The sequence below is a fragment of the Salvia miltiorrhiza genome, chromosome 7, assembly GCF_028751815.1.
Source record: "Salvia miltiorrhiza cultivar Shanhuang (shh) chromosome 7, IMPLAD_Smil_shh, whole genome shotgun sequence".
NCBI lineage: Eukaryota > Viridiplantae > Streptophyta > Magnoliopsida > Lamiales > Lamiaceae > Salvia > Salvia miltiorrhiza.
In genome coordinates this window covers 34515836-34527861 of record NC_080393.1, presented here as the reverse complement: position 1 = coordinate 34527861, position 12026 = coordinate 34515836, and the positions used below count along the sequence as shown (strand labels likewise).

General features: G+C 35.9%; 2 protein-coding genes and 1 long non-coding RNA gene across 3 annotated transcripts; 1 reads left to right on the top strand and 2 right to left on the bottom strand.

Moving 5' to 3' along the window:
• The first annotated feature begins 2019 nt into the window (after positions 1–2019).
• LOC130996151 (heat stress transcription factor A-8) lies at positions 2020–4537 on the top strand. The gene is made up of 3 exons (XM_057921660.1): positions 2020–2092; positions 2293–2532; positions 3389–4537. Exons 2-3 carry the CDS (start codon positions 2317–2319, stop codon positions 4319–4321), a joined length of 1149 nt encoding a protein of 382 aa, XP_057777643.1. The 5' UTR covers positions 2020–2092; positions 2293–2316; the 3' UTR covers positions 4322–4537.
• A 233-nt stretch (positions 4538–4770) lies between these two features.
• LOC130996152 (vacuolar iron transporter 1) lies at positions 4771–6547 on the bottom strand. The gene is made up of 4 exons (XM_057921661.1): positions 6144–6547; positions 5983–6068; positions 5771–5885; positions 4771–5280 (listed from the first exon to the last, which is right to left on the bottom strand). The coding sequence occupies exons 1-4, from the start codon at positions 6362–6364 to the stop codon at positions 4983–4985; spliced, it is 720 nt and encodes a 239-aa protein (XP_057777644.1). The 5' UTR covers positions 6365–6547; the 3' UTR covers positions 4771–4982.
• A 2935-nt stretch (positions 6548–9482) lies between these two features.
• LOC130996150 (uncharacterized) lies at positions 9483–10894 on the bottom strand. The gene is made up of 2 exons (XR_009092417.1): positions 9787–10894; positions 9483–9706 (listed from the first exon to the last, which is right to left on the bottom strand). It is a non-coding gene; the product is annotated as an uncharacterized LOC130996150 (long non-coding RNA).
• Positions 10895–12026: the final 1132 nt, after the last annotated feature.

Below are 12026 nucleotides of genomic sequence, written 5' to 3'. Positions count from 1 at the left end.
CATTTAAATTTATAATATAATAATTGATTATTTGTCTCAATATAATAAAACATTACAAAGTTATATGCCTCAATAATAAATAGTATAAATAATAAAATATTTTAAAAAAATCAACATAGACATGCCGATTAATATTTAGACACCTTTAAAATTTATGTATCCGTACACGTCGAAACTCGATTAAGCTATGGTTTTACTGCTCATATCTTCATGAGCATCTGCTATACAAATTAATGCATTAAAAAAAGAAAAATTGTTTCCTTCAGGATTCGAACCCAAGTCTTGCATTCATCCACCAAGATGATGTATCCACGGTGAATCTTGATGATCGAATGACTTAAAATGGTTCTCCGTACTTATTTTATTTAGTGGTACGTATTTGAACCTCTCTCTATATATATAATATATACTCCCTCCGTCCACCAATTCAAGGCCTACTTGCTTTTTGGTCCGTCCACAAAAACAAGGCCTACCTATTTTTGGTAAGTTTTTATTCATTATTTAATAAAAAAAAAGTGAAAGATTCTTTACAAAAAAGTGGGACCCTTTCTCCACTCAACTAATAAAAATACACTTTTTCTTAAAAAGTGGGACCCTTTCTCCACTCAACTAATAAAAATACACTTTTTCTTAAAATCCGTGCCTTTTCATATAGGCCTTTAATTGGTGGACGGAGGGAGTAATATTTATTAATTATTATTATTTTTATTTTCATGAATTTATATTTTAATATTTACTATTTCTATTACAATTAACATGCACAAACAATTTAATAGTGTCACATCACAATTAGAATTACATGTAAAATATTTATAAACTATATATATATATATATATATATATATTAATTGATTTGTGCTTTGTAATATCTTTATTAATTGATTGATTAATAAGTATTAATGTTAATTAGAATATGCTGTTAATTAAAGGAAATGTAAAATTCAGAATAATTACAAATAAAGAAAAATTAAGAAATGTTGAAATGGTTACGTCAAAAAAAAAATGTTGAAATGGTGAAATTTAAGAGTGGCTCGTGGAATTATATACATTATGACATTTTTGCTAACTCGAATAAACAATTCGAGTATTTAATTTTAAATATAACATGCTAGTTTCGTAAAAGCTAATATCAAATTATAATTTCCCGATATAAATAAGTTTTCCAGCCCCCAGTTAGGTTAGGATAATCTAGATTGGAGTGGAATAGTTCATAACAAATGGACTGGAAGTCTCCAAAAACCTGCTTCAACGTCACTATTATTATTTATTATAGGTATTATAGGAAATTGGGTTTAGTCATAATCATAATAGCCCTATAGGAAATACCAATAATACACTTTTATGGTGTTCTGCTATTATTGTTTCTTTAATTATCAGAGTCTCAGACTTTTTTAAAGTACAAATATATGATCATACTATTTTCCTCAAGTTCACGGAAGTTTCACTCATATTTTCTAAGGAGTGAATTCATATAAAACGGTCTTTTAATTTTTAAAAATATGTTCCCTTCAATAAAATATATAAATATGTATTTTAATATTTAAATGAGGAATGAAAATGGTAATTATATTCATTTAATCATGTTTTGAATAAAAATCATAAAAGGACCTTTAATTTGATACGCTATGATATGAATGAAATGAATTTAAAATAAACAAGCTATAATAATTTAAAGTTTTAATATATTAAATTATTATATATTACTTGAAATTAAAAAACCTTATTATAAATATATTTAAATTTTTTAAATTTTATATTTTACTTTTTAAAATTTTGTAATTCTATTTAGGTTACGTGAAAAAATTATTAATAAGAAATAATTTAATTATTATAAAAAATAAGATACTATATATATAATTTATCTTAAGAAATACTAAATCAATATATTTCCTCAATCTTATTAAACATATTTACATTTTTTTAAAACTTAGTTATATATTTTATTTATTTTATATTTTCATTATAATTATTAGACGGTAATTGAATCGAAAAAGAGCAATAATATTTTTTAGGCGAAACCTTTAATTTATTTTGAGTGTTGAACTATATTTGGAAGCAGAGTAGCGCTTTCCGTCGAAGCTGTGCAGGCCAGGTCGGTTCCCAATTCCAAACAAAGATTTTTCATTTAAATTTCCGCATATTCTTTCACCTTCCTTTCCAAGCAAACCCATCTTCTTCTTCTTCTTCTTCTTCTTCTTCATATCAGAGATTAGAGATACACAGAGTCTTGCCTTTCTTTTGAATTTCAATACAAGAATTTGAAATTGAAATTGAAAGCCTTGGGTTTTGAAGGTGGGATTCGATTCTTTTTGAATTATGGTGAAATCAGTGGAGAATGGAACGACGCTGCCGCCTTTCTTGGTTAAATGCTACGAGATGGTGAATGACGAGTCAACGGACGAGTTGATTTCTTGGAGCGATTCCAACGACAGCTTTATCATATGGGATGAGTCCAAATTTTCTTCACACTTGCTGCCCAAGTACTTCAAGCACAGTAATTTCTCCAGCTTCGTCCGTCAGCTCAATATCTATGTCAGATTCTCTTTCACCCTACCCTCTTTTTTATTTTAATTTAATTGTTTTTGTGTATGATGGTGTGTTGTGCTTCTATCGTTGGTAATTACTTTATTTCTGCATTTTAAAACCCAATTATTGGATTGCTCCCAACACCATTCAACTGATCACGGAGGACACTGGCAATGCTAATTTTTCATCTTCCATCTTGGGCTGATTGCGCTTGTGAGAATTGTTTTTGTTGAAATTTTCTTTTATCAAGTATGTATAAACTTTGGATTGGGGAAATGGATTTGTAGAGGAAATCTGCGCTGCTAAGTAGCAGTTGTAGTAGAAATATGTTTAGGATTTGGTGACTATGGTGATGCCTAAATTGTTTGGAAGTCTCAAGAATTGTGGGATTTAAGTCATTTATTCATGACAATGAGAATAATGGTATGGACTTGAAAGTGAAGTATGATGAACAAAATATAAGGATGAGACTTCCTCGTGTCTAAGTAGTATCGAATTATAGTGTATCTTCTCGACTCCTGCACTACATAACGTACGAAGAGCTCTGAGTACTTAAAGTAGGATTATTACTTGTTCGTTATCCTGGAGGCGAGGAGACATTGCACTTGTTGCTCGAGCAAATATCCCTATCCCTCACTCAAATCCTAGTGTCTGCATTGAGACTAGATTCTTTCTATATTCTCAACTTCCTGATCATAATAATTTGTAGAAAAATTTAGTGTTTCCCTTTTATTTTTGTGTGCAGTGGAGCTATATCCTCACATGGTTGTAATTGTAAATGTAGTGGATATTGCAAAGATGTTAGTTCAGAAGGGAGTGTCCATTGATTTTTCAGTCATTAACCCTACATTTGTCGAACCAGGGTTTCAGGAAAATTGATACTGACAACTGGCAATTTGCTAATGAGGCCTTCATCAAAGGGCAGAAGCATTTGCTGAAGAACATTATCCGAAGAAAAAACAGTCACAATCTGGTGCAGAAGAAAGACGCAGAGCCCGCCCTACAATCTGAAGAAGAAGACAAGAGACTGGCGCTGTGGAAAGAAGTCGAGAGCCTTAAAACGGATAGAAATGCTTTAACACAAGAGCTGACAAACGTAAGACAGCACCAGCAGACTTCACGGAGTAAAATGCTTCTCTTGGCCGAACAATTAAAAGGAATGGAGAAGAACCAGCAGCAGATGCTGTCCTTCATCGTCATGGCAATGCAAAGCCCTGAGATTATGGCTCAGTTCTTCCAGCCGAAAGAGAACAGTTGGCGTGTGGCTGAAACTGGCAAAACTAAACTGAGTGAAGTTATCGATGATTGTGAACCAACTCCTTCGGATGGAACAATAGTGAGGTATCAGCCACCTAAAGATGGAGCCGCCAAGCCTGCATGCACAGCAGAAGCTGCCTTCAATTATGAAGATTTTATGGAATTGGATTTTTCTTCTGATGAAATGAGAGATCTTCTGATGGATGTGGACTTATTGTTAGGTCCAAATCCAGTGGATGAGAAGCTACTTTCTTTTGAAAATCAAGGACAATTTGTTCTTCCGGATGCACCTGAAAACGATGCAGTTCTGGAGCAGCTGCTTTTGCCCTATCCATCGACACAAAATGAAGTTCCCGGTGAGGCTTGTACTCACTCTGGAATGGCATGCCAGCCAGATGAATCTGAGAACTCAGATGCTTCAGCTGATGATGTCAATGAAGATCAGAATCAGATGGCCGAAGCTACAAAGTTTCAGAGCTCTGAAAAAGTTGAAGTTTTAACTAGACAAATGGGATCCCTAACTTCTGAAATGAGCTGAGATTTTACCTATATCTTGGGCTTTTTGTGGAAAATGGTTTTGCGTAAGAATAAGGGAACCAAGAATCCCCTTTTTCTTCACTCAACTGAATATCCAGTCCAGGTATTATAAGTAATATTTTTGAAAAATTGAAATCTATTCTTTTTGTTATTTGATGGTGCACCATAGTAAAAAGCAACAATATTACAAATATTTCCTTTAAATTTATATTTTTTTTACATCGTGTGTGTCATTATCTGATGCCACATTTGTCATGGGATTGGTTATTTACAGGTAGATTAAATTATGTTTGTTGTTGAGGGGAACAGGTGATCAAAACAATTTTTTTGCAGTTGTTGATGTGATAAGTGAGTTGAAGTGGCTTAAATTTGATGATTAAGAAACGCAAGCTAGGAATGCTCACTTGTAGCTGTTTCACTAATGAGAATCCACAGCATAATTGACTATTGTTTGTTGTGACAAAATGGAACTTGCTTTACTTTGCTGTAGTTGCCTCTCAATTATTGAGGTTAGGGTTAAATATCTCAAACCTAGCAAAGCAAATTGGCAAAATGTTGCCCAAAATAAAGTAGACATGACATTCAAAAATAGCTCTGCTAAATAAATGGTTAATGTCAACACTAGAACATGGTGGAGAAAGAAAGAGAGGTGTGAATAGTGGTCATCCTTGTACAAGCTTGGCCATGCCAAAAGCAGCTGCAGAGGCGATTGCTCCGATGAAGGCGGTCTGGAGGGCACTCCAAAAGGGTTTGCTTCCGGTGAAATGGCCTTTGCCATAGCCGAAAACGAGCAACGCCATGAGAGTTACAATGATGGAAGCAACAACAGCTCTATCAGCAGAGGAGATCAACATGTAAGGAAAAAGTGGGACTATCCCGCCTACTATGTAAGCTATTGCGATCGTCAATGCACTCTGCACTGCTCTCTTTGGATCTGGCTTCTCCAATCCCAGTTCAAACCTGATTCATCAATGCATTTACCACCAACTAACACAAATCTTCATCTTAATTTCTCATCACCAGATTAACAACTTTTCGATCTTATACTAAGAAAGAGTGATTTGATGCTGCATTTACAAAATTTTCTGTTTCTTTAGAACAAAATGACACTTGAACTGAAGTGATCTCAGATTTTTATCCAAACATAAAAGGTTACAAGATGAAAATTTTGATTTAGAACATGTTTGAAGAGGAAATGCTAGAATTGATTCCAAATCTCAGAACCTAGTCTCCCTCACCTTCACCTTTATAGTAAATGGTGATTCGAGTTTATCAAATCCCAATTAGGATGGATGATAAAACAAAATGCAGTATCTAGCTAGAAGCATATGTAAACCAAATTTATGTCGTGACGGAGCATAGTTTTTTCCCCTGAGCGGCGATGATAACTAAGATTGGTTTAAACTATAAACAGGAAAAGGTAGGGAGAGAGAGAGAGAGAAGAAGTTACTTCATCATGAAATCAAGCCAGGCTTTGGGATTTTTTCTGAGTGCATTTACCACCGGCGAATACTCATGTGGCTGAATTCCATATTCCGACAATATCTCTGCTACCTCTGCTGCTTCTGTTATAGATTCCCATTTAAAATTAGTAAAATCCCCTACGCTTGAACTTTTAATTAATCATCTACTTATATGAGAAAGCAGAAGCTTAAAAGGAACCTGTATCAGGCACATCAATGATCTCGTCCTGCTCCCTTTGGAGCTCCCTCATGTAATGATCCGCCTCGCTTTTTGCAGCCAAGTAACTGCAAATTCCATCCATGTGCATTATACAACTACTACAAAATTCATTCAGCTAGAGCTAGGGATTGATTGAATACCCTCCGAGGCCCATGGAGATTGCGCCGGCGGCGATCTCAGCGACTCCGGCGGTGACAATGACGGCGGAGGTGGCGTTGGCGCCGGAGAGACCCGCGGCGAGGGCGAAGGGCACCGTGAGACCATCAGAAACCCCGATGATGATGTCTCGCACGATCTCGCCGGCGGTGAAATGCTTCTCTTTGTGCTGATTCAGCAGAGACGCGTTCGATTCTCCTGCCATTTTTATTTCCTCTACCTCTATCTGTGGATCACAACAGCACTATATATATATATATATATATATGTGCGCTAGCGCTTCCATCCTACTTTCCATATCTCATTATTAATCTTTTTCTATTTTTAATTAATCTGTAGACCAAGCGTGCCATGCGTCGCAAAATTGAGTGCCCTCGTGTATTTGATTGCGTCGGTTAAATTACAAATTTACATTTTTATTTTATACCATAAAAGGTAGGCAAAAAGGCGTGTGCTGTATGCATAAAAAGGGGTCTTCTATTATTCAAAACGAGCATTCTATTTTTGTTTCCTTTTACAATTGAATTGAATACATAAATTATTTGGGTTTTGATTTATGTTGGGGGTTATCAAATGATGTGTAAAGTTAAAGCGTGGTCTCAGAGTGGGTATGCGGTAGATTTGTTGTTATTTGCATATTGAGGCAGTCACTCTTTTGATCGTGTGCTTTTGGATTTTTTGTATTCCGACAAGGATTCCTTCCACGCAGATCCTTTTTTTGTTTTTTCTATTTTGGAAATCATTAATAATATTTCAAAGCGTTTGGAGTTGTCCATTCTACGTTGTGATTCGAAATTGAATGAAAGGAAATGTATGTTTTTTCCCGTTAATGGAAAATTACTAATCAAGACTAAGGGCAAAACGTCCTTAACCCCACCCGGGTCGTAATCTCTCTAGGCATTTGGAATAGGTATTATGAATATTTATAATTTTATTGATATTTGAATTCAGATATAAGTATTGATTTAGAGAGAGAAAGAGTGGAGAGCAAGGTGGTCCATCTTTTCCGTGTACAGTTTGAGGCTAAGTTGTTTTATAGTGGCGTCGGGAATAATGCGCGCTTTCTAACATTTTCAACATTATTTTCAATATCTTGCGACAAAGTATAGATTTGTGAAAAGATTTCTGAACAAAGATTTCGGCTAAGGAATGATGTAATTTCAGTACTTGATTTGCTAATTTCATTAAAATTTTAAAATATATGTAAATTAACGTGAAGAAGTAAAAAGCATAGGACATATACATAAATGATTTAATATCAGTACTGTTCGGACACTATTCTCTTATTACAACATTACAATTATTTAGGGCCGTGTAAGTTAATATAGTCTCGTTGTATTTTATGGGTTATTATTAAGAAAAACAATCAAACTTCCATCTCATGACAATTTTTTAGTTTGAATTTATAATTATTGTATGTGTAGTTGGTATATATATCCGATCTTAAGTTCATAGTATGAATCAAAATTTTCGGCTAATTAAAGCTTATCATCTTTTATACATTCAGACATTTGGCCACGTGAGTTTTGATCATCCGATAAAGTCCTAGCCATATGAGTTCTGTACATTTGCACTTTTGATCTTACATTTAATCAAAAATTTTGACTCCTAATATAAATTAAGTAACTGTAAACACGAATTTTATTGTATTCAATTTAATGAAATACAAAAATGTGTTCAAATCCAAAATAAATGGATTGAGATGGATTTATTGTGGGTTGCGAATCTCCACTTGATCCTCTGATTATCCTCTTCAAATGTTACTTGAAATCTTTGGAGGGATGTACGCCTTCTTGATATCCTTGGATTTGATTTGATGACTTGAATTTGAATTTGATGTGTTTCTTGAAATCTTTGGAGGGAAGTATGCCTTCTTGATCTCCTTGGATTTGATTTGATGACTTGAACTTGAATTTGAATTTGATGTGTTTCTTGAAATCTTTGGAGGGAAGTTCGCCTTCTTGATCTCGTTGGATTTGATTTGATGACTTGAACTTGAATTTGTATTTGATGACGTCAATCCGGAGGACTTCCACCTTATTTCTGAATTGAACGTTGACTTTGATGAATTTGATGAAGAACGTGTTGACTTCCTTGTAGAACGCCTTGAACCTTGAGCTTTGTGCTTTATAACATTGATGTAGAGGGCCTACGCCTTATTTCTGGATCGAGCGTTGGATTTGACTTGAGCTTTTGGGTTGCTTCCACGAAGAATGCCTTGATTGTTGGAGATGACTTCGTTGTAGTGAATTACTCCTTCAATGCTTGAGCTCTCAAATGATTTGTGTGTGTTTAGAACTGATATGAGGACCACTATTTTTAGTTGTATGAAGAGTCAAGCTTTGGGCCAGAGTCCACATGATTATGGGCTTAGGGCTGACGTGGCACGATCCTATTGGCTCTTGAAGATTGATATATATCAATATTAGATTTGACTTGCTGCCATAGAAATTGATCTCTATCTTTGAAATATGGTAAGATCTTTATTAATAATATATCATATTTAATCTTGGATTTCATAAGATTCCAAAATAAACAAAGATATAAAATTAATAAAATATTTTTTATATCCTATAAATTTCGTGTGCCTACAAATGCCCCCTCGAGACTTGTTCATGGACGACTTGTCGTGGAAATGAACGAGTCTCGACAGTTTTGAATTATTAGATAATTTATACTCATATGAAGGAGTTCTTGGATTCAAATTTGTGAATAGTTTATACTCATATTCAAGATTTTTTCAATTTGAATTTAAATTAAGATAGTTTATGCTCGTTTCAAGGATTCTTCAACTTGAATTTATAGACATTTTATACTCGTGTCAAGGAGTCTTCACTTGAATTTGAATTTGTAGACATTTTATACTCGTGTCAAGGAGTCTTCAACTTGAATTTGAGTTTGTAGACATTTTATACTCGTGTCAATGAGTCTTCACTTGAACTTGAATTTGTAGATATTTTATACTCGTGTCAAGGAGTCTTCACTTGAATTTAAGGGGGGTGTATTGGTTGTGGATTTTCACAGACTTTAAAAAGTCCATGAAATTTAAATTCCATGGAATTCACATAGATTCCAGACGACTTTCAAAGAATTCGTGGTTGGATTTCACCCCGATTTTCACTGATTTTCGAAGACTTTACGGGATAATTTTGGAATTGAATTCCATGAAGCCAACGCCCGCTGAGTCCCAGCCCCGCTGGAAACCCAGCGACCGCTGAGTTCCAGCGAGCGCTGGGAAACCCAGCGACCGCTGGGTACCAGCGAGCGCTGGAAACCCAGCCACATTTTAGTTGATGAGAAGAAGTTACAGTCCAGATATTTCATATTTGAACTTGTTTTCTTCACATGTCCATTTAGGAATCTCATAAGCTTGTGCCATCTCCCAAAACAGTTCTTCCATGCTGTATGTTTTTCCCTATTTTCAATATCAATCTCATCATAACTCAGCTCTCACGCGAATTCACCAACTAAGCCCAATACATCATTAAACAGAGCAAGTGTACCCATTCACGAGAGACACCATTTCTTGAACAAAATCGGAGAAACCCTGAAACAAGAACACACAATTTATGCATTCAATAAACATATAAAACGTAAAAGAGGGCTTGTGATTGTAGGAAGCTATACCTCATCTTCTTCGTCAGATCAATATTCGCTTTGTCCGATCTGATAAAACTGTTTCCCCCACCAGACTTCAATGGCTGGGTATCCTGCACCGACTCCAGCTCTTCCTGCTCGTCGCCTTTCCCTTCAAATCAGATACTCAATTGGTAGAGCTAAGAAACCAGAAAGCTGAATTAAACAGAGATTCATTCTTTGCAAATTATGGAACTGATAATCTCTGTTGGAATCGATGCCCCGTCTATGCAAGAGGCGCCGCCGCTGAGGTCTAGGAAGATGGTGGTGGTGAACAAGAGGAGGGTGCGCACCACCATCCCACGTGGCAGCTCCAAATCTTGGGCGTTTCGCAGCAACCCATCTCTGCTTCAAGTTTGTATTCTTCTCGTTTTCTCCATCTCTCTCTTGTGTTTCTAGGAAGATGATGGCGAAAGATGTAGTAGTTGTGAATTTCTTTATATTAATATTTTAATGGCGTTGAAATTTGTTGCCAAAAACACACTGTGTGTGTGCCAGTGTGTGTCTTTTTCTTGCTTGAAGACACAAAATTATGGCTGCGAGAAGCAGCAAGTCCAGATTTTGATCTTTATCTTTGGCTTAACGTAAGCAGCTTCTGAAGGTTGGCTTTTCTTGCAAATATGCTTTTGTTGAGAATCTTGAGATTAATGTTTGAGAAAATTTCTTTGTGCAGATTACTAACTTTTCTATGTGTTTCCAGCGACCGCTCAAACCCAGCGAGCGCTGGACTTTCTCAACGGATGCTGAGTTCCAGCGCTCGCTGGCTTCTTGGCCGCGGGCGCTGGAACTCCGCGCTCGCTCAAAACTCCATGGATTTCAATTCTCGTGGTTCTTGGCCGGATTTCGTCGTGTGTATTTTTTGGATGAAATCCATGAAAGTCATTCCGGATTTGAAGTCAATGGAATAACGAATACACCTAGATTTGTATGGATTTTAAAAAGTCTGAAACGAATACACCCAGATTTATATGGACTTTTAAAAGTCTTGAACGAATACACCCAGATTTCTGCAGACTTTTAAAAGTCTGGAACGAATACACCCAGACTTTTAAAATCCATAGAAATCTATTAAACTCCACAACGAATACACCCCCCTAAATTTGTAGACATTTTATACTCGTGTCAAGGAGTCTTCACTTGAATTTGAATTTGTAGATATTTTATACTTGTGTCAAGGAGTCTTCGACTTGAATTTGAATTTGTAGACATTTTATACTCGTGTCAAGGAGTCTTCAACTTGAATTTGAGTTTGTAAACATTTTATACTCGTGTCAAGGAGTATTCAAGTTGGATGATCATTTTGCTCATGTTTGGGGGCTTCGTTGATAGTTTAGGCTCTTCTCAAGGAGCATAATTGATAGTTTAGTCTCTTACCAATGAGCATTTGACTTTATGAATTTCAACTTGAAGATTGGTTTGTGGTCACATTTGAAGTTTCTTCATCATCTTCATTTGCATGTGTAGATGCATGCCTTGAATGCACATCTCGATTGCTGAAGCTTCAGATAGTTGATCTTTACAATTTAAGCTCAAGTCCCTCCATCGGTTGATGTAGTCGATGACTGACTCTTCTTTCCAGTGTTTTGAGTTTGTAAGCTCAACTATGCTCACTGTTCTTCGAGTGTTATAGAAGCGATTGAGGAACTCTTTTTGCATTTGCCCCCAACTATCGATGGAACTTGGCTCCAAGTTGACATACCAATCAAATGCATTGTCTTTCAAGGAACGAACAAATTGCTTTACCAAGTAATCTCCATATGTTCCCGCATCATTGCATGTCTCCATAAAGTGAGCCACATGTTGCTTTGTATTGCCTTTGCCATCAAATTGTTGAAACTTTGGAGGCTGGTAGCCTATTGGCATCTTCAAGGAGTCAATCCTTGTAGTATATGGCTTGCTATAAATCCATGCTGATTTCGAGGTCCCTTCGAACTTGTCTTTGACCGTTCCCATGATGAAGTCTTTGAGTTGATTGATGTGAATGAAGCCATCGGCAGAGACTTCGATGTTCTTAGGAGGCGTCTTTTCTTCATGGTGCTTCTCGAATGACTCTGAATCATCACTTTTTTCATCTTTTTCATCATTCACTCGACTTCCTTCTCCTTTCTCTAAGATGAGCTTTGAGATCTTGGCATCTTTCTCCAATATACGCTTGTTCATGCTTTCAAGAAGCTTAGCTATGCTAGCAACTTGTTCCTCCAGAGTAGAAGCATTTGTCACCATAACAGGAG

Coding starts and splice junctions, on each gene's coding strand:
- LOC130996151 (XM_057921660.1), top strand. CDS start 2,317: ATGGTGAAATCAGTGGAGAATGGAACGACGCTGCCGCCTTTCTTGGTT. Junction 2,533..3,388: donor TCCGTCAGCTCAATATCTAT/GTCAGATTCTCT, acceptor TTGTCGAACCAG/GGTTTCAGGAAAATTGATAC.
- LOC130996152 (XM_057921661.1), bottom strand. CDS start 6,364: ATGGCAGGAGAATCGAACGCGTCTCTGCTGAATCAGCACAAAGAGAAG. Junction 5,886..5,982: donor CATTGATGTGCCTGATACAG/GTTCCTTTTAAG, acceptor AATCTATAACAG/AAGCAGCAGAGGTAGCAGAG. Junction 5,281..5,770: donor TGGCTTGATTTCATGATGAA/GTAACTTCTTCT, acceptor TTGATGAATCAG/GTTTGAACTGGGATTGGAGA.